This window comes from Typopeltis vanoorti, chromosome 6 (genome assembly GCF_054136105.1).
Source record: "Typopeltis vanoorti isolate ZY-2024b chromosome 6, IOZ_Tvanoo_1.0, whole genome shotgun sequence".
Taxonomy (NCBI): Eukaryota; Metazoa; Arthropoda; class Arachnida; order Uropygi; family Thelyphonidae; genus Typopeltis; species Typopeltis vanoorti.
The window spans coordinates 117,494,903-117,518,180 of NC_143554.1; the positions used below are offsets into that span (position 1 = coordinate 117,494,903).

Below are 23,278 nucleotides of genomic sequence, written 5' to 3' on the forward strand. Positions count from 1 at the left end.
ATGATCATTAGGGTTTTCTGTGAGAAATTGTTTCAACACAACTCAAACTCTTGCTAAAATAATTATTTTAATAAGAAACTATTACAACCAAATAAGTCGATCTCCCAAACACTGCAGAACAAAAATATCTAGTGACACTAGGAATAGCACTGAAGTTTGACAGCAATGGTGGTAAAAGGAAATTGAGCATGTCCACTCAAATGAAAATCTGCTTAGACACTCACTAACTAAAACAGTTTGATTTCCAAGAGCACATAGTTGATGTGCTGCCAGGTGTGTGAGGATAATAGCCACTTTGCAGACTGCCTGAGTTAATGACTCATTTGTTAACAAATGAAAAAAGTTGACTTGTTTCGTTACTAATTCTAGATTTCTATAATTATCTTTGTTAGGAAATATTTGTTTTAAAGAACTTAAAATAATCTTACCAATCCCTACTGGTTTTATTAGGAATTAAAGACACCCTCAAACTTGCTCAAATCTCCCCCCCTCAGGGGTCGCTACCGACTACTTTTAAATGTTCTCTACCATTAATTGCAATCATAACAGTTTCTTTGGATGCATGTCATAGAAACTTTCAAAGAAAATTGGGCAGTTGCTATAGACATTTCAAAGGCATTTGATCAAGTTTAGAATAAATTGTAAACTTTCCTCTAATGGTCTTTCTTTTGGAACTACTATTACTTGCAGTGCAATATGTGTTCTTTGCAAAGACCTAGACAAATCTTGTCTAGGACTTGGGGACCTTTTTATAAAGGCCTTTCAAGTAAAGTGGGCTAGAGCTGTCCTTATACAAAGCAGCAGAGTTTCTTTTTATAAGTTTTGTTTTATATGTATTTAACACAGATCTTGGTCTTTTTTGGTCTTAATTGCCTTGTTCTGAATCTTGGTCAACCTTTTAAACATTTACATAACAGCCATCAGTAAATAAAGCTAGCCTAAGAAATTATTTTTCCCTGTGAAAAGCACCCAGTCTCATTTTCTTGTTTTTGATTTAATACATTAGTTATGCAGCTATTACTATACTAGATACTTTTTTTCATAATCCAGCTAGCATAGTGTTTGATATCTCAACGAAAAACTACTTTTTTGTTTGGATGTTGCTATCAATGCTAATATTGTTAGTATTTTCTTTCTTTACTTTTACTATTCATGATACAAATAGTTACTGTTGCTATAGCAGTAATTGCTTCACTGAATGTTGATTAATTTTGATGGTATATATTAGAACACAGACTGATAATTAAATAATTAATTTATTGACTTATTGCTGATATTTCACTGGTATTCTAACCAGCATCTTCAGAGCACAAAAAAAAAACAGTTTGTCACAGTGCACGAGACAATAACAATCTGGTGTTAACAGTGGGACTAGTTAGAACAATTATAGCTGCAACATACTAAAGTCCTAATTAGGTGCCCTCTATGTTTTAAAAAAAAAAAAAAAAAGAAACATGAGAGATAACAGGTATTAGTTAAGATGACTGTCTCCCAAATCTTAGGCAAATTTATACAGCCATACTTGTTGAGGTTCGGAGTATATTTCAAGTCTTCTGTGCAGTACTTGAGTTTTCTTCCAGTTGATCCTGTGTGCAAGGGTATCCAAAGCATGGTCTGTTAGACCCGACTTGCAATAGTGACAGGTGTATTTTCTATCTTCAATGAGGCAGATGTCCACAGTTCTTCCTTTGACTGTAGTAAGCTTGATCACAGGGTACTTTGTAGACTCTGGATGTGATAAGGGAGAGATGCTGTCCTTGGGTGAATGGATGAGAGTAGCCAATTTGACATGTGGTCTAAATACAGTGCATAGTTGATGTTTATTGAGCACTAGATATCTTTTAGAATCAGTAGAAGCTTTGGAACATACTCCAAACCTCAATAAGTATGGTTGTATAAATTTGCCTAAGATTTGGGAGACAGTCATCTTAAGACATAATTAATACCCGTTATTATCATGTTTTTTTTTTAACATAGAGGGTGCCTAATTAGGACTTTAGTCTTTGTGTTATAGCTACAATTGTTCTAACTAGTCCCACTGTTACATCAGATTGTTATCTTGCACACTTTTTTTTGTGCTGCGAAGCTGCTGTTTAGAATATAAGCAATGGGTCAATAAATGATTTACTTATCAGTGTGTGTTCTAATATATACTGTCAAAATTATTAAATATTAAACTGGAACTTTATATTGGCTTTATTAGTTGACCAGCGATTTTTTGAAAAATCTCTGGTCAACTAATAAAGTTGAAAAATGATAAAGTAACAAAAATGAAAAATGTATACAAATGTCTACAGGTTTCACCAGTGGTTCTGTCTGGCTTCTTCAGGACATGTAACGGTACATGGAACTCGATTTTTTCTAGTAAAAAAGAAGGGAGTAACACTGAAATGAATTAAACCAACTCGTAACATCATAAGCATGAAATGTGGTGAGTCATTGGTTTTTTGAGCACACCATATAGTTTTTAGCAAAATGAATTCTGGTAAGCTGAGCAAACTTATTAGGCTTTTCCAGATGTCTTTCAAAATCATTCCTTGATTTCTGTTCAGATTTTCTCCAGAGTGGAGTACAACGGCAGCATCTTTGACATTTCTGCATTGAAAATCCTCTTCTGTATAGGACATGGAGCGTTTATCCCAATCAATGGTGTGGTTAGTGATCGAGAAGTGATGGGCTAATCCTGAAGTATCTGTTCTGTTGTTCACATCTACATGTTATTTTTTCAAATTTCCATGCTTCTCAATGTTTTGCCCTATGTAATTTAATCCACAGATGCATAGAATGTTGTACACACCTGCATATTTGAAGAAGGCATTAATGTTGACAATGGATGATGTATATTGCATGACAGAAGGTTACTTTTGTGGAGAGTTCCTATGAAGAATCTTTTTGATTATATTTTCTGGGTAACTTGTTTACCAGGGTCTGAGATATGAGAGTGAATTCATCAAGGTGATCTTTTTCTTCCGAGATAATGTTGGTCACTATTTTTCAGCTTATGAATTATGCTGAGTTTCTATGCAATATGGTGAGTTGATTTGAAGTGCAGGTAACGTCCAGTGTGTGGGTGTTGGTTTGCGGTAGATTGTGAGCTGGATTTGTCCATCCTCTTGCTTCTTGATTAGTGTATCTAGAAAGGGCAGTTGGCTATTCTTTTCAAGCTCTAACGTGAACTGTATTTTTTGGTGGAAGGAATTTAATTTTGTAAGAAATTCAAATAGGGTTGTTTCTGTGCCTCTCCTAATTATGAAAACATCTACATATCTCCACCAAACCAATGGGTTTGGGTTTAATTTGGAAAGGACCTCAGCTTCTAGTTTTTCCATGAACAGCACAGGGAGGTGATATCCTTTCCAAATTAAACCCAAAGCCATTGGTTTGGAGATATGTAGATGTTTTCATAATTAGGAGAGGCACAGAAACAACCCTATTTGAATTTCTTATAAAAATAAATTCCTTCTACCAAAAAATACAGTTCACATTAGAGTTTGAAAAGAACAGCCAGTTGTCCTTTCTAGATACGCTAATCAAATATCACATGCAGAAATCCCGCTTTGAATCGACTCACCATATTACACAGAAACTTGGCATAATTTATATGCTTAAGAATTGAGCGACCAACGTTATCTCAGACCCTGGTAAACAAGTTACCCAGAAAATATAATCAAAAAGATTCTTCATAGAAACCCATCCCATCACAGCGACCTTCTGTCACGCAATATACATCGTCATCCCTTATGCAGGCTCAGTGTCAATAAAAATTGTCAAACTCCTTAAGTCCTTCAATGTCAAAGTTGCTCTTAAACCGGTCACGACAGTACTCCACATTTTAAGGTCAGCAAAGGACATTAATGCCTTCAAATATGCAGGTGTGTACAACATTCCATGTTCCTGTGGATTAAATTACATAGGGTAAACATTGAGAAGCCTGGAAATTTGAAAAAAGAACATGTAGGAGACGTGAACAACAACAGAACAGATACTTCAGGATTAGCCCATCATTAACCACGCCATCGATTGGGATAAAAGCTCCATGTCCTATATAGAAAAGGATTTTTGATGTAGAAACTTCAAAGAAGCTGCTGTTGTACTCTGCTCTGGAGAAAATCTAAATAGAAATCAAGGAATGATTCTGAAATACATCTAGAAAAGCCTAATAAGTTTGCTCAGCTTACCAGAATTTAATTTTGCTAAAAACTATATAACATGGTCAAAAAACAATGACCGATACCCCATGTTCTGTGCCTTTATGATGTTACGCATCAGTTTAATTTATTTCAGTATTACTCCATGCTTTTTTTTTTACTAGCAAACGTTGAGTTACACATCCTGAAGAAGCCAGACAGAACTGCTGGTGAAACTTGTAGACAATTGTTTGTTTTTCAAAAAATCTCTTGTCAACTAATAAAGCCAATATAAATTCCAGCTTAATATTTAATAAGTTACCAAATGCAGCATAGATGAACTGTCAAAATTAATAAATATATATGACGAACACAAGCCTTTCTACATACTTCACTGAATATCTTAATGTATTTTAGCTAACATTCTGCTTATTGCAATCACAATTTCTTTAATCACTTTTAGTGCAGTGACTGTGCATGACTGCTGGTTTTGACATTGGTACAAATTCTCCAGGTTATTCTCATATACTGTAAGCCAGGGCTGTCCAGAGCACTTCCCACAGGCTGATGCAGGCCACGGTGCGATTTTGTGGAGCCTGCTTGTGGGTTTAGATTTTCACAAGTGAAAAAATAAAATAATCTGAATCAAATGTGCATTAGGTATTTTAATTATCACTAATCGATAATATCGATGTTTGTAATTTAATTTGGTGTTTGTACATCACTATATACCTACGTGTTTTTCAAATATTAGATGTGTCAAAGAAGCGTTCTTATACTATTTTGTTCCACACATGTGCTCCAGGCACTCACGAGGAATGAGAGGGTGCGGTTAGTGTATGTTTGTTCAGCTTGTTACTAGATACTCATTGTGATGCGGCCCTCGAATTACCTAAGGTTGGACAGCCCTGATATGAACATATTGGATTATGTGACCTTTTGCTGCATTAAGTTTGTGCAAACTGGTATGACATTCATTTGGCATCCAACTTGCATTAAACAAAGATGAAAAAAAAATGTTGCTTTTGTACTTTGCTAACACATAACAAGTGGTAGAGGACTGTTATGTTGTATTCAAATTATATATTGGAGAAAGATCCAGTTGATTGTTAGACTTTAATAAACATAAACAAAAGAACATAATAGAAAGCTAGTTAAACATATTTTAATAAAACAACCTCTACATGCATGGAACAAAGTTTCAAATGTAGTATAAAATTAAAAAAGTGTTGGCCATATACTGGACAAGCTCTGTCCATAGTATAATTTAAAACTCTAAACCTAAATTAAGCTAAAATAAACATGCAGTCCAGTATGTTCGTTAAATGCACAGTATCAAGATATTCTGCATTTAATGTTTCTTCATGTTATATTGCACATGTAAAGTTAGTGGGCCATAATTCCTGTTAACAAATACCATATCTATCTTGATCCCAGATTTCCATCCTGTGGGTCACAACCCCCCCCAAGGGGGATTGCAAAGTTTTCGGGTTATTTTTAGCTACATTTATGTTATAGGAAATTGCACCACTTATGGTTTTAAACACTTTATTTCAATATAGCTACATTGCAATATTCTCCTAGTGGGCTGTCTAATGTAAACTGGCATGAACTTAGCTCACCAATAGTCAACCACCTTTAGTTGATGCCATGATGGAAAAACCAGTGCTTGCTGTCAAGCACTGGTTAGCTGCTGCTTGCATTTTCTAAAATCTAATGAGCATCAGTAGGTCGTCATCATTCCATGCTGTCAGTCAGCTTTCTGAATCTTGGCAATTTTGGAAACATTGCCATGCTTGAAAAACTGCAGTGTGGTAGAGGAATCTGAAGAAGATTACTAGGCACCTTAAATCCTTTGAAAAGGAACTTCAGCAGTACTTCTCTGAGCTTATAGAAGCTGTACTGGTACGAAACCCATTCTCTGCTTTGCTGAATGTAGCTAGCATTCCTGATTAAGTACTAGATGAATTCTCAGATCTGGACTGATTCCTTGACATGTAACTTTTTTTATGAAAAATTGCTGGCTCAGTTGGCAGACTGAGCCAGCAAGGTGTTGTCATGCACCAAAATCGGAGTGCTTGTCAAGAGTCCTCGTTATTTGTGTCGAATGTTGGCTTTCAGTTTGTCCAACGTTGCACTGTAAATCTCTGCATTGATGTTTCCTCTGCAAGAAGTTTGCCAACAGAACACTGTGGCCAGGACTTTTTGGACAGTGGGAACAGTTTTGAATTTTTTGTGCACAGGAGACTGGATATTTCCAGGTCATGAAGTCTTGTTTGTTTTCTGAGATAAAGTTGACAAATCCATCTTTTGTCTCTTGTGACTAGGTAAGCAAGAAAATCCTCACCTTTGTCACTGTATCACAACAGATTCTCCAGACACATCCTTAAGCTGGTTGCCTTATGATCTGACAATTCTCGGGTCGCCCAACAGGAGCACACCTTTCAAAAGTCAAGGACATAGTGAGCAATTTTGTAAAATGTTCATATTGACATACTCAAGTTCACAATTTGTGCAATTTCATGCAGTTTCACTCACTGGCCTTCAAGAACAATGCCCTTAACGTGCAAAATGTTGTCTTGCTTGAAGTCTTGCCTGCCCAATGTCAATCTTCAATGTTTTTTTTTCAAATTCATTTCACCAAAAACACTTGCTTCTTTGACAATCTTTTTGCCATACACAGCAACCACTTCACAGTGAATGTCACTTGAAGATCCTTTTGCTAGCAAAAAAAAAATAATTTCATGGATGCTGTTTTGGACCACATTTTGATGGTAGCTGCCATCTTGCAATTGGAATTAGCTGTGAAGTGACAGTGTCACATTACAATGGCAGTCTTTTTGAATGTTACAATGGACAGATAGACCCATTAATATTTTATTTCATTCCCCTTCACCATTATCAAGTGTTACCTTACTTTTTGGAAACCTGTGTGTGTGTGTGTGTGTGTGTGTGTGTTAATTAGGTCCGAATTTGTTTTGGTATTTTTCTCATTTTTAATATAATTATTAGTTATTAGAATACAATAGACCACACTTAAGGTGGTTATTGTATTCTAATGATTCCCCTTTTATTTTCTTTGATATAAATATTACATCTAATGTTGAGCCATGTTTCCTAAATCCTTGCTCAATAAAGATTCAGTGATATTGTCCATCATCATGCCTATCAAGGATTTAGGCCTAGAGTGGCTTGTTCTGGCCTTAAGTCATCATTGAATCTTTTAAGAGGATGTCCTGGTTTTCTTTTTCCTAGTGGTTTGTAATTTAAGGCTTGTTTTGGTAATCTTTCGGTTTTCATTCCTTCAACGTGTTTCAACAATTTGGGTTTATATTTCTAATTTTTTCTATTACTGATTCCTGGTTTAATTCTTTCAAATTTCTTCATTTCTTTTGTGATCAAATAGAATATACTTTGCAGTTTTTCTCAAACTTCATTTCAGCTGTTATTAATCTTTTATCTTTTTGTTTTATTGTCCAGATTTCACTTCCATACAATAGGAGTAGTGAGGTTAATGTATTGTATATTTTGTCTGATTTGTTTTTGTACTAGGTTTGGTTTAAATATAGAGTTAATTACACCTGTTATTTTAAAATATTTTGCAATTTTTAGGTTTATATATTTTACATTTTCATATGTAATCATACATCCTAGGTAATTAACAAGATTTTAGAACAGGTGAATTCATTTATCTATTACTATCTTAGTTCTTACTGGATCTTGTTCTTTAAAGACCATTGTTTTTGATTTTTCTGTTGATATTATTCCATAATCTTTGGCTATCTCATTTAAATTTAAAATATCTTTCTGTAAGTTATCTTCGGAATTTGTAATTATTTGGTCATCGGCAAAAAAGGAGTGTTCACAGTAGGAGAAAGTTTAAACCTTGATGGAAATTTTTATTTCATTTTATTATTTCATTTAGATAAATATTAAAAAGTTGCTGAAAGGGGACTGTTGGTCTCCTTGGTTTATCTCTCTCATATATGATATCTCATGATTTAATCTTATTTGTATTTGATTATTTTCATATATACTTAGGATAGCTATTAGAATATTATTTGGTATTTATCTTTCTTTTAATATGTTAAATAAAATGCTTTTAATTTTGTCAAATGCTTTTTCAAAGTTGTTTCTAAATTATATTCTCTTTTCTCTATTATTAATTTTAGGCATTAGGCTGGGGTCTATACATATTCATCCTTTTCTAAATTGTTGTATTTCCAATTATTTTTGTGCATAATTTTAAATATAATCTTTCCATTTATCCAATTCATATTTGTTACTTCTATACTTTCATTTGGTTCTTTCTTCTGAGGTTATATTATTCTCTAGATTCTTCTTCTTCTTTGAGTACCAATTAATGATGCAAAAATGTATAATCAGTATGATTGAATCAACAAGAAAGTCGTTCAGTTAGTAATTGACAGTGTCTTTCGGCGCCAGAAAACCCTGTTTTACTTTGAGAATCTTTATAAGAGCTTTTCATCCAAAAGTGAGTTACCTGGTCTCTTACAGTAGGATTTTTCTTCTTAGAAACTTTTTTTTTATACCACAAGAGAAATTGGCCTGAGAATATGTGCAGTTGACAGATATAGCAGAAATAGACTGTGCAGATAGGATTAATTGCATTATCAGGGCATCAATCAGATTTCTGAGTAGCCAAGTTGCTTATCCATGACAGGAGAGTGAATATAACACGAGGGGAAGATAAGATATTTCAATAAAAGGAATGACAATCCTACTTTGAAGTAAACTAATAATTCTGTTTTAATTTTTGCTATAGATATTTTTTAACCCAATATTTTTATTCTCTAAATTTCTCAGGATTTAACTACTACAGAGCCAGGAACATCTTCTGCTCCAGTGAGTATCTCAGCTCATCAGACTGACATAGCTTGTATTGCTATTAATCAGCAAGGAACAATGGTTGCCACTGCATCAAAAAAGGTGAATAATGCTTATTTTTCCTGCCTTGTATGTGTGGTGGGGGAGGGAGGGGTAAAGGTGAAAAATAACTTAACTGTCCTATATATTTATAGGAGTCTAATTAAATTTTTTGTCTTTCAGATATGCTATGGCATAATAGAATAGTGACAGTTTAATTACTTATCTTCTGTTACTATTTTTGATTTAATGATCTCTACCTTTACTGTCATAATTTTTGTTTTCCAAAATTTAGTTTAGAAAACAAATTGACATTTAAAGGTAGACATCATATTAAATCAAAAATAGTAACAGAAGATAATTAAGTAATTAAACTGTCACTATTCTATTATGTCATAGCATACCTGAAAGACAGAGATATAGATAAAATATAAATTATATAAAATCTGTGGGACTATTAAGAAATGCTGCATACAAAACAAGAAAAGAAACCTTAACTTTAAATTTTATAAAGTAATGGCCACTTCCACTTTATTATGATTCAGAAATAAGGACCATCATAAAGAGAAATCAAAGTAGAATACAGCTACCAGAACTGAGATTTTTAAGAACAATCAGGATGATACAAGAAATTAAGGAGGCATTCCTGGAAAACAAGAAAATATGCTGAAAGTTCTTAGCAAGCAATTCAGCAGATCTCTTAAGAGAACACAGAGAAAAATACAAGAGAGCCAAATTATGTGTAAAAGTAGCTTAACAAAAGTTGATATGAGAACATTTCTAAAAATATATAGAAGAGAAATATCACAAAGATGGCAAATGTTTTCGAGACTGAATAAGCTTAAATGAAGGAAAGAGTATTGTAAAAGAAATCCTTAGTAACTGCATAAATTCCATTTCCTTTCTCCCATTATCAGCAAACAATTGAACATCTCCGATGTTTGATTGTTAGTTTCAATTTTGCTAAATTGTTCACTCACAGAAGCTTTTCTGATCAGTAAACACCATTCACCAAGTGGTGTTTATAAAATGGAAGTCAGCCAAGATTGCAGTATCACACACTTTCATTTTAATCAACAACCAAGGCAAAATTAGTTTATTTAGTCAAATTTCAAATTATGAAACTTTGCTATCAATTCATTATGACAGCAATGCACATGCAGTGGCTACAATTTGTTGAAGCACCACCTTGAATTCAAAGGAAATTATGAGTTATGGTTAAGTATTAGAAATAAATACCCAAAAGTGTGATATTTGGTGTGGGCCTTTTTATTCTCTCATTGTTACTGGGATGATGTAGCATTTCTTTGAAAAGACCAGAGTTTGAATCCTACTTAGAACATTAGAAACCTTTAGCATGCAGATCTGCCAATTTTTTTTTAAAAATTGGATACTGCAAGAACATGTTCTTACACACACACACACACACACACACACACACACACACACACACACACACACACACACACGGGTGGTCTGAAAACTTATCAGCCTGGATCATAGATGGCAACACTCGGCACGAGATTTTTTTTTCCTAAGTTGGTACATCTGTCATAAGCATCCATGCAAAATTGCAAGTCATTTTATCAAGTAGTTTGTTTTATACAGCTGTCTGAAGCAAAAGTGTTGTCTGTTGAAATGGATAAAATTGAGTATCGTGCGGTTCTAAAATTCTTTGTAAAAGAAGGTTTAATGGCAAAAGAAATTCATTCAAAGTTCATAAAGGTTTTATGGGCATTCTTCTCCTTCATTTTCGACAATTAAGAAATGAGCTGCCTAGTTTAAACGTGACCGTACCAGCCTTGAAGATGATCCACGTGACGAGTGTCCAAAAAGTGTAACAACGCCAGAAATCATTGAAGTGCACGATATGGTATTGGATGACCGGTGAGTCAAAATGCGCAAAATTGCTAAGACTATAGGCAATTCAAAAGAACGTGTAGGATATATTTTGCATGAAGAATTGCAAATGAAAAAGCTTTGCACAAGATGGGTGCTGCGCTTGCTCACAGCAGATCAAAAACGCACATGCATGAAATCTTTGAACAGTGCTTGGTGCGTTTTAACAAGAATAAAACTGATTTTGTGTGATTTATTACTATGGATGAGACTTGGATTCACCATTACACATCAGAATCCAAACAGCAGTCAAAACAGTGTACAGAAGCCAGTTTGTTCAGCACCAAAGAAGACCAAGTCGGTTCCATTAGCAGGAAAGGTCATGGCATTAGTGTTTTGGAATGCTAAAGGCATTTTGTTTATTAATTATTTTGAAAAGGGTAAAACAATAACTGGGGAATATTATTCCAATCTTTTAACCAGACTAGGCAAAAAAATTCATCAGAAAAAAAATGTGGGTTGCAGAAGGAAAAAAAAAATAGTCTTTCATCAGGACAATGCACCTGCCCATAAAGGTGTTTTGGCAATGGGAAAGTTGAGGGATCTGCACTGAATTGTTGGAGCATCCACCCTATTCCCCAGATTTGGTTCCCTCTGACTTCTGTCTTTTCAGCATTTTTCTTCAAATCAAGAGGTGATTGCAGCTGTAGAGGGGTATTTTACAGATCTTACTGAGAACCACTACAGGGTAATGGTGCTGGAGCATTGCTAGAATAAATGTAATAGTCTTAAGGGAGATTATGTTGAGAAATTAAATAATTTTGAAATTATAAATTCCTTTTTTTTTTTTCATTGTTAGGCCAAGAACTTTTCAGGCCATCCTTACTCGTATACTGGCATATAAAATTGAGACCTTAATTGGCTTGAAAAAGTTCCATAATTGGTCTCTAGACCAGGGTTATGTTAAGCCCACTTGTACTAATTTCATGTGTGGGATTCACACTCATGCACACTGAGTCAGATTTTGCATTAGACCTCCCCCCCCCCCCCCCCCCCAATTTACATACAGAAGTACCACCACATGATATCAAGTCGCATGCTGCTTCTATAAATGGGCACACCTATCCTCTACATAATTGTTCCTCTGTCATTAATCGTTTGCCAGTAATGGGGAGATGTGGCCACATAAGTCATTTTAACCACAGGCAGATTGTTGAGGTCTGGAGGGCAGGTACCAGTATTTTGGAAACAGCTATGCTTGTTGATTGCTTCTGTACTAGTACTGGATTAAAACAGACATCCAGCAGAAGTGCTCCCATTGGTCAGCCACATGTGGTTGATTCTAGAGGTGAGCATAGTGTCACAACTGGTATCTCAGCAATGACTTGCAATATTCACACAACTCACCCACCAGTACAATGGTTGGGCAGTTTAACCCATTTCCATATGCACCATGAGCCATAAAGGGCTTTGCCTGGGGTTCCACAGCGGGAGATTAATAAGGATACCCATGATGATGGCCAGGCATTGCAAACAATGCCTTGCACAAGCCAAGGAGCATTAGCAATGGACTCTCTTCAGATGGAAGGTCATCTGGAGTGATGAGTCCTATTTCCTGCTGCACCATTCTGATGGCCAGGTTTGCATTTGGCTTAAACAGCATGACGTCCTATTTCCTGATTGCAAAGTTGGGGTTCAACAGGCCAGTGGAAGTGGTGGTGTTATGGTCTGGGGAGCTTTTTCCTGGCATGCCCTAGGATCATTGGTTATCATCCCACAAATGTTGAAATGGTGAATGCTATGGGGACCTGTTAGCCAAACCTTCCATCCATATTTGCAGGAAGTTTACTCCGACCACAGTGCAATAGATCAATGCACCTAGTCATTGGCTCATGCAACTACAGGTAACTCTCGTATAATGAGGATGTTAGGTTCCATGGAAATGCCGTGTTATATAAATTGCATTATACAAGACTTAGATCACATAAAAAAAAAAGTAGGGTTAAATTCAGAAATGGTTTTTTTTTTTTAAATATACAGTGGGCAACAAAAAAAATTTTTTTTCTGCTGAATTTGATCTGACACTTGTTTTTTACTAATTTGGGTGCACTGATTTCAAATATCAAACCCATTTTTCTCTATCACATCAGGTTTTTCCTCTATGGCATTTTCTTTATGCTAATTTGTTATTTTTTGATAGTTTTAAAGAGGCAGTACTATTTAGAAGATCAAAAAAATTGATTTTTTAATATTATTTTCTGAAAGTATGTACTTTAAAAAGTCTGTTCCTAACTTTTTATCAAGAAATTCGAAAAATTCCCGAAGATATAGCCTATTATTCAAAGCGGTGCGCAGATCAGAATCGGAGTGCTCACTGCTCTCACTTTTTAGTAAACGAATAAATGCGTAAGAACCTGCAATGGCACGTACTGGTGCTTTGAATGCGAGAGAGGCCGATAACCGATCTAATACATTTAGGTGATGACAACTGCCTAAAACAAATGAATGCTATATGTGTGTCATAGCAGACAAAGAATGATCGAAATCAGTCGATCGTGAAAGTATGAAGAGCGCTTATAACGTTTCAATAAAGTCTGTTTTTTTTTTTGTTAATTGCATGTTAGTTGGCAGTGAAGAAAATACATAATGTCTATTACTCAAATGTGTCAATAGTGTAGATTCCTTCTTCTACATTTGTGGCAGCTTTACTGTTCCCAGTCAAAGTACAAATATCACTGATTTCGTTAAGAAAGTGTACTTTGCATACTTTGATGTAAAACTTGCAGATCAGGAAAATTCATGGGCTCCAAATAAAGTGTGCAAGTCATGTGTAGAAAATTGACGACAGTGGAGCAAGGGAAAATGCCAAAAATTAGCTTTTAGCATTCCAATGATTTGGTGTGAACCAAAAAATCACGTAGATGATTACTATTTTTGTTTAGTTCAGACTTCTGGTTATAATAAGAAAAAAATTGTGCCTCCAAATCTTGACTCAGCAATTCTGCCAGTTGCTCATTCCAATGAAATAGCCGTGCCAATTTATAAAGGACTTCCTTTACTTGAGAACGAGCATGAACGGGATATGCCAGATGTTCTTGAGGAGCAAGACCCGGTTGTTGATTTAGACAATGAAAATTTAATTTCTAGTTCTGGACCGCAACGTTTTACTTGAGCGGAATTGAATGACTTAGTAAGAGATTTGGGCCTATCAAAGGAATCATCAGAATTGTTAGCTTCAAGATTAAATGAAAAAAACTTACTGGAGCAAGATACGAAGATAACTTTTTATCGTAGCAGGGAAAGTAATCTTTTACAATATTTTAAACATGAGTGTGGGTTTGTTTACTGTAACAATGTGTCAGGTTTACTAACTGAAATGAGTGTTGTATAATATCATCCAAATGAGTGGCATTTATTTATCGGCAGTTCAAGCAGAAGTCTCGAGTGTCTTAATACACAATGGGAATGTATATGGCTCAATTCCTATTGGCTATTCAGTCCACTTAAAGGAAACATATGAGGACGTTAAAAAGGTTCTGAAGTTTACAGACCATAACTGGATCATCTGTGTGGATCTTAAAATGGTGAACTTTTTACTTGGCTTTCAAAGAGGATATACAAAGTTTCCGTGTTTTCTATGCTTCTGGGATAGTCGAGCTAGAAACCAACACTGGAGTCAGAAACATTGGCCTCTTAGAATATCTTTAAATGTTGGAGAACAGAATGTTATAAATCAACCTTTAATCGACAGAGAAAAAATCATTTTTCCACCTCTACACATCAAACTAGGTCTTATGAAGCAGTATGTTAAAGCTTTAGATTTACAAGGTGACTTATCGATAGGATCAATACATATGTGAAAATTCCATGACTTAGTTATGAAAAAATTAAAGCCGGTGTATTTGATGGACTGCAAATTAGAACTTTAACGAGAGACCCAAATTTCATCGACTCTATGAACGAAATTGAGAAAGAAGCCTGGACTTCATTTACAATGGTTGCGAATAATTTTCTTGGAAACAAAAGCGTGCAATTATACAAAGATCTAGTGGAAACAACGCTTGAAAATTTCCAGTGCCTAGGTTGCAACATGAGCATAAAGCTTCATTTCCTATACAGTAATCTAGATAGATTTCCTGAGAATTTAGGTGCTCTAAGCAATGAACAAGGTGAAAGATTTCATCAAGACTTAAAAACTATGGAAGATCGGTACCAAGGAAGATGGGATTCTCACATGATGGCCGACTACTGTTGGAGTATTCAAAGGTTTTGCTAAAACAGAACACACAGCAGAAATTGCTACAAACAAAAATTTATTCCCTGAAACTCGTGTAAGTAAAATTGTTATTTTTTATAAATATTCTTGTAATTTTTAATGAATATTGTTAAGTAGTTGTGTATCCAATTATTGGCCTCTCTCGCATTCAAAGCACCAGTATGTGCTGTTGCAGGTTCTTGCGCATTTATTCATTTACTAACAAGTGAGAGCGGTGAGCACTCAGATTCTGATCTGCGCACTGCTTTGAATAATAGGCTATATCTTCAGGAATTTTTCGAATTTCTTGAAAAAAAGTTAGGAACAGATTTTTAAAAGCACATACTTTCAGAAAATATTAAAGTCGATTTTTTTTTGATCCTCTAAATAGTACTGCCTCCATAACCTATCAAAAACTTACAAATTAGCAAAAAGAAAATGCCATAGAGGGAAAACCTGACATGATAGAGAAAAATGGGTTTGATATTTGAAAAATCAGCGCACCCAAATTAGTGAAAAAACAAGTCTCGTATAAAAGTCAGCAAAAATTGTGTTGGACTGTGTTATATAAACAACAATGACATCCAACAAAAACAATATTTTTATTTAATTCATGTAAGTTAAGAAAACAAACTGAGACAAATACGTATTATAAAAATTACAAATTGTACATAAATTTCATTGCACATAATGCATAAATGTTTTAGACACAATAAAATAAAGTGCGTATTTTAATCGTCATGACTGTCTTCAGAAATAACATTTTATAGATGTTCTTCAAATAGCTGAAGGTCGTCACCACTTGAAATCTCTTGGACATCATTTGTATAATTCTCGTTGCATACTTTGGCTGCTTTAGTCATCGAAGTCAGTAATAAGACTCTGCATTCTGCAATCTTTTATTAAGTTCATAATATGGTGCTAGACAAATGTAATTGTCTCGTGAATTTTCCTGAGCACTCCATTGAGGGATCATTATCCATAGAATAACTTAACTTTCTTGCCAAGTCCAATCCTTCTGCTAATTTCTTTAAACTGAATTTTTTACCGCAGTGTTTCTCAAACTTCAGATATCCACATACCACTTCTTAAATTTTCATTATTACCTGGCCAAGTTATTTAATTAAAAATAAATTAAAATTAAATATCTATTTTATTTGAATTTACATGTTCATGTAAACAAAAAAATTATTTATTTTTAAATTTTGGTTCTCTATAGATGTCAGATGACATGCTCATCAATTTTATTTGATTCCAGATGCAATATCAACATTTTCTTGTTGCTTACAGCTACTTGTATTTGCTATATTGCTCTCTTTTAGGGGTTTTATAAATCCAATCTTTAACCAATGATCCATAACCTAAGAATTTGAAAGCTAAAAAAAATACTATATTTACTCGAATATAACTCTAACATTTTTCCCAAAATTAAAGCTAAAAAATCATGTTGCGAGATACATGCAGGAATTTTTGGAAACTAAGTTTTCAGGAAAAAAACTGAAAATGTTGCGACTTACCAAAAAGCTCCTACTCGCTATCACTACTTTTGGCATCGAGAACAGCTTCTTTGTGTGCATCGTCAAAGTCATCTTACCAAATAGTCATCTTCTTTCCCATTATTTCAAGCAAAAATTGCCAGTAATTTACAAGACTTGAGATACGTAGAGCAGCGAAGAACTGCATATGATTGGTGCAATATTAACAAAAGATCGCGTAAACCAAAGACAAATTAGCATTTCAACAGTTGAGTTGAAATGGGGGTGGGGGGGGGGGTGTTAAGCAAAACCATTGTAATGTTTTTGTACTGTTGGAGAGGGGATGTAATTCATTAGTTAGTGCCGTTTTTATCCTGGTTGTCTCTAATTGCACTGTTTGTTGAAAAATATAATTACTCCTTTAATTATGCATAGCTGAAAATTGCCACGTACCCCCTAACGACCTTTCGTGTAATCCCAGTGGTACACGTACCACACTTTGAGAAACACTGCTTTAACAGAGTCATCATAATCAATCTTTGGCAGAACTTTCCCTGCCTTTTGGTTCCACGCCATCTATTAATTGTACCAGTTCCTTCTCATTTAAATCTGTTTCTCCATCAATTAATTCACTAATTTCGTTTTCAACCATATTGCAAAAGCCCTCTCCACCAAAAATGTGTGCGACGTTTATTATAAGCTGTAGTTCGGCCATTCACTGGAGGTACAAAATTTTGTTCCATAACGGCTTCAGGCCATATTTTTTTCCAGCAACCATTCAGCATAGAGGGTTGTAATTCCTTAATGGATAGAAATAATTTTTACACAATTCAATATTGAAAACTCTTTCCACGCTTGAGACAGTATCATGATTGTATTAGATCTAATTTTTTCCAAAATTAATTGAAATGTTTGCCGAATATAATGACTTAAATGTTAATATTCTTTGGTCGAGTGGTTTAATAAGTGTGAAGTAGTATTAAGTGGCAAAAAAGTTTATTTTAATATTTGGATGGCTTAAATTTATTAGGTGGCCTGGTGCGTTATCTAAAATTAGTAGAATTTTGAAGTCCATATTCTTTTTCTTTGTATAACTTTCTACATCAGGTACAAAATACTTGAAAAACCAATTTTCAAACATGCTAGCTGTAACCCATGCCTTTTTGTTGGCCTGCCAATAAACAGGTAGGGTGGACTTGCCGAGCCCTTTCATCGCATGAGGATTTGCAGATCGGTTAATAAACATCGGTTTCGTCATGTAATCACCTAATGCATTACTACAAAACAGTAGAGTAATTCTATCTTTGGAAACTTTGAATCCAGGAGCTGAACTTTCATTTTTCGAAATATAGGTGCATTTTGGCATTTTTTTCCAATATAACACAGATTCATTCGCATTGAACACCTGGTCTGCACTGTAACCATCTTCTTTAATGATTTTTAAAAGTTCTGCTGGGTATTTCCAGGCAGCTTTGAACATCTGCTGATTCTTCTTGGATTTTAAGATTATACAAAGGAAACTATTTTTTAAAGTTTTCGAACCAACCCTTACTGGCACAAAATCCATGCAGAGAGATTTCTTCTGAAGAATCTTGATCAAGTTCTTTTAAATGTTTATTAACTTTGAGAGCTTTTTGCTTAATAAGGTGTCCATCCAGAGCAATTTTCTTTTGAGTGCAATCTTCTATTCAAATCATTAGAGATTTCTCCATTTTTTCTATTAGAATATCGCGAACACAAGCAATGCGCTTTGCACTTACCGTTGACCCAGCAGTAACACTTTCTCTGATTTTATGTTCATTTTGTTTGATTGTTCGAATTGTTGATTCATTTAAATTCAACGTCCTTGCAACAACCCCTGGTTTTTCTCCAATTTTCAACCGGCCCAAGATTTTAATTTTTCTTCAAAAGAAATGAATTTTCCTCTTCAATGTTGGTTTTTTTTCCCTTTCATTGCAGTTTTAGTGGCAATTACAATAAAAATAAACTTACATAAAAAAAAAGCATTACATATGTATGTAACTCACCAGAAAATAAACTGCTTAGCTTGAGAATAACACGCTTATGATTTTAAATGTGCTTTCCTGGCAGAAAACGAAGACAATTTTCAACAATAAACACTTTATATAGTAAATCCTAGATGGTGAACCTCTGGCACTCGTGCCAGAGGTGGCACGTCTGAGAATTTTGCTGGCTTGTCAATGATTTATAGGTGATATCCTTTTATATGCTTATAAATTATTCAAGTTTTTTTTTTTTTTAATTGTTACAATACGTACAAGCTGGATTTTCTTTTATAAGACAGCAGCTATAAAGACGTGCATATGATTGGTGCGGTATTAACAAAAGATTGCGTGACCCAAAGACAAAAGCAACCGACAAGTGTTGAGTTGAAATGCTAATTCTCTTCAATCGAATTCCATAACATTTGAAACTGTCATAAAAACATTCACTATTATTTTTAATGCATTCACAACAGGGTGTCATTTATCGTTCCGATGAAACTTCTCATTACTGACTGGCTCAACTCGCACAAACGTTTCAACCCTAGGTTGAATTTTATGGGTTCTTGTTTGCGTTTGAGGTGGCGGGCAAACTCACACATTCATTATATGGCATGTTTCAATTCCTGGCAGTTTTTTATTTTAAGTTAGCCTTTGTGATCTGTCATAATGACATTGAGAATTTCAAATGCAGTAAAACAAACACTTGTTTCCATAATTGAAAAACTGGACAATAGTTTTTAGTTAGATACTGTGTTTTGGTGCAACATACGGTTTGCTTAAATCTATACAGCATGGTTTCTGTGAGAGGGGACATGTGATTTATTAGTTAGTGCTTTTTATTCCATCTGTCTCTAATTTCACTATTTGTTGAGAATGACACAGACAGCAAAAGCCTCTGTATAGCACCTTATTCAGTGATGCAATAAAACTAAATTCGATACTTATAACTACTTGCACGATACGGGCAGACACAAATTTAATGAAGATAAAATTTGATTTTTAAGTTCTCACGTTGAAAAATGATAAAAAAAAAAAAAGTTACTAGAAATTGTAGACCGCATTATATCGAAACTGTGTTGAACAAGGGATACTACAATTTGTAAATCGTTTTATATCGAAACCACGTTATACGAGGGTTACCTGTACTGAGTTGTTGAATGAAGACTACAACGAATTCACCACATTGCCTTGGCCCAAAACTCCACCGACTATAACTCAATTGAACATGTGTGGGATATACTAGAACATGGTGTGAGAACTGCTGATCCTCCTCCATGGAATGAGTGTGGATTAATAGAGTTGGAGCAGCTGGCATTGGATGAGTTATGCATGAGGATGTTTGATACCTTGTGGAATGTGTTTCTAGGCATCTGCAAGCTGTGATTACACACAGGTTTACTAATGCATTAGGTGGGTGTTCCTAATGCAAAGCTAACTCAGTATACATATGTATATATAGGGAGAAAATATATAGGAAAAAGGGGGCAGGGTATGGAGAGTTAAGAAAAGCAAGAAGCCAATTGACCAAATAAAGGGCTCAAAATCAGATTAACAGACTCAAGGATTCTTAATTCTTGTAGGTGAAAAAGAAGTGCAGATATTTATTGCATATTGAATCTGTTGTGATCCTAGTTATTTCAGGTAAATGTATTTTTGATGTTCTTTTTATATTGGTAAATGATTAAAGCATATAAGATGAATTGTTGTTGGAAGTTTATTTTGCACTTGGTTAGACTATAATACATTTAGTTTAATCCTTTATCCAAGTGTAAGCAAACAAAGTTTGCACCTGAAAATATCTTCAGGACTGAGGTAAAGGGGTGCAACACCAGGCAACTCCGAGCAAAGGTGGACCAAGCTCTTATCACTCCTTGTCTCAGTATCTTCCATAATGCAAAGCACATCTTCTTGCAGACATGTATACTGCTATGCATTAAGGGAAGGGCCACTACCCAGACTGGTTTCAACCTTTATTGAGGTCTTGTCAGTGAGAGGCAGACCCAAATGTGGAGATCCTAAGGCAGAAGCAATAGGAGAGGTCATATTTACCTATACAACTTGCCAACAAGTGTACCACCTTATTATTAAATTACTCTGGATTTAGAGAAAGATGTTGGAAGTTTATTTTGCACTAGGTTAGACTATAATAAATTTAGTTTAATCCATTATCCAAGTGTAAGGTGTTTCCTGGTGTTGCATCACCTTACCTACGCCCTGAAGATATTTTCAGGTGCAAACTTTGTTTGCTTACACTTGGATGATTGAACTAAATTTATTAAAGATAAATTGTTGAACTAAGGTTTCATTTGTCTATTTCCTATCTTATGATTTCCTTTATTAATATTTGTATATTTATACCTCATTCTCTATATATGTAAATACTCTGTATGATACTTTATCATACAGGGTATTTACATATCATTGCCAAAAAAAAAAAAAAAATTATTATATTACATGATATATCCAACGAGTCCAAGGATTCATCGAGGGAGGGCACTCTACTCTCCAACTCTCAGGACCACTGCTACCATCATTACACACAACACCATCTACTGTCCAACACCACCATTAGTATTTCTTGTCTAAATTGCATATGTTCTCAATGCTGATTTGCCTGTGTATATCTTAACTGAGTCCATCTTAGCTACTTTACTTTTTCTTACTTGTGTATTAATACAGTACAAACAACTCGAAAGAAGAACCATGCCAAAACTGAAGGTTTTGAAAGCAAGGGGGAAAAAAAATTCTGATTCACAATATGTCGTGATAGATAAAAACAATTGATTTAGGCAGACATGTATATCAGCTTACACACACGTGATGTGTAAAGAGACTGACATTTTCACATAAGCGAAACACCAGATTCAAAAAATTTGAATTAAATGAAGATAGATTACATTAACATTATTGTGCTTATTATTATCATCTATATTTATAAATCAAATCATGTACTTAGTATTTTGTATTGAATATTGGCTGAATGAAAATGTAATGTGTAATAATTGAACATAAGAGACACACTCTATAGGCAGAACTAACTATTAATACGTAGTTATTTGATGCAACTTATGTACATGCATGTATTTATATTCATGTTTGTGCATATATTGTAAATAGCAATATGAATAAAGTTTGATTAAAAAAAAACCAAACTAAATATTGGCTTTTGAATTGAAATGTTTTTATGTTCAGTATATGGTATTGCTATATTTTCAGTAATAGTCTTTCTGTACATCATATAATACGATATTCAGAGCATAGTGTACATTTATATGCATGATAGTGAAATTTTATATTGATCTCATGTAGCTAAACCTCTGATTAGTAACATGTTTCATATGCTGAGATTGTATATAATCAACTCTCTATAGCAAATACTGTTATAACAAACTCGCTCACTATGACAGACTACCAAAAAATCCCAAATGATACTTCACTGGCACATTGCTGTTCTAAAGAAAATTCACTACACCAAACTATCTATTATAACAAACTTTCTGTTGTTCCTATAAGTTTGTTAATGAGTCTACTGTATTATCTAGAAAGTATATATAGAAATAAGCTTTATAATATGAATTGTTTAACTGAAATGTTAATATAATTAATTTACTTTCAGGGAACTCTGATTCGTGTTTTTGATACAGTTAAAAGAATACAATTAGTTGAGCTGAGGAGAGGAGCAGATCCTGCTACGCTTTACTGGTAATTGTTTGCTTTTCCTCCCCTAAAAATTTTCAACAGTTTCTATAGTGATTAATTGTATATAGCTGCTCATTGGATATAAAACACAATTTTAACTATATTGTTGACCCTTCTTTATTTTCAGTATCAACTTTAGTCATGATTCAGAGTTTCTATGTGTATCCAGTGACAAAGGCACTATACATATTTTTGCTTTAAAGGACACTTACCTCAACCGCCGTTCTGCGTGAGTAAATGTTATTAATCGCTAAGCTGTTTTTTAACATGTGAAAGTTGATACAATGATTTCCTAAACTAGTATTTAACATAAGTAGGCTATATGTTTTGTTGATTTTATCTTCTTTTTGTGGAGTTGGTACAAAAGAAAGGTTGTTTAGCTTTATTCAGAACAGAATCATGTTATAACTTTAAACAACTGTAAAAATCAACCTGTTTATTGAAAATAAAATAAATACTAAATAAACTAAATTTTCTTTTTTCAAAAGAGATCCACTTAGATTAAATTGGTTTTATTTACTGTATAATGGTGATATACATTTTTTCAGCATCTTTTTAAAATAATTGAAATAATTTGAGCCTAAATTATGATGTTGGCAACACTGGTTTTGAATCCCAGTTCTTATTGGATTTAAAGTTTGTGTTGGCAGACAAACTTTAAGACCTTCGCATCATAAAAATCTTTTTTTAAAAAAAATGAGAAACTCAGTAAGTTAAATAATCAGAAGGGGAAAAAATATTATTATACAAGTATCTAGTGGGAAACTCGTTATTCATTCACTAGCCATTATTCAGACAATACCTATTATACCTCTATAAACTCACTAAGGAGAAGTTCCCCACCCTCCAAGTGAAAAGTACTCTTGCTAACCATACTCTTAAACAGTTTCCACAGGTGACCCCTCATTCTCTCCCTTCCTGCCATGTACTAGAAAACGTCTTCATTGTCAATCCTATAAAACCTGTACCATCATGGCTCTTTTTGTCTGT

General features: G+C 34.3%; 1 protein-coding gene across 1 annotated transcript in view; it reads left to right on the forward strand.

The window, feature by feature from the left end:
- Positions 1–23,278, forward strand: part of LOC150105856 (WD repeat domain phosphoinositide-interacting protein 4-like) — a 127,222-nt gene that overhangs the window by 69,235 nt on the left and 34,709 nt on the right. The window contains exons 7-9 of the mRNA XM_090393627.1: positions 8,955–9,077; positions 22,206–22,291; positions 22,416–22,517. Coding sequence (XP_090249753.1) covers positions 8,955–9,077; positions 22,206–22,291; positions 22,416–22,517 — 311 coding nt within the window. The remainder of the gene's footprint in view (positions 1–8,954; positions 9,078–22,205; positions 22,292–22,415; positions 22,518–23,278) is intronic.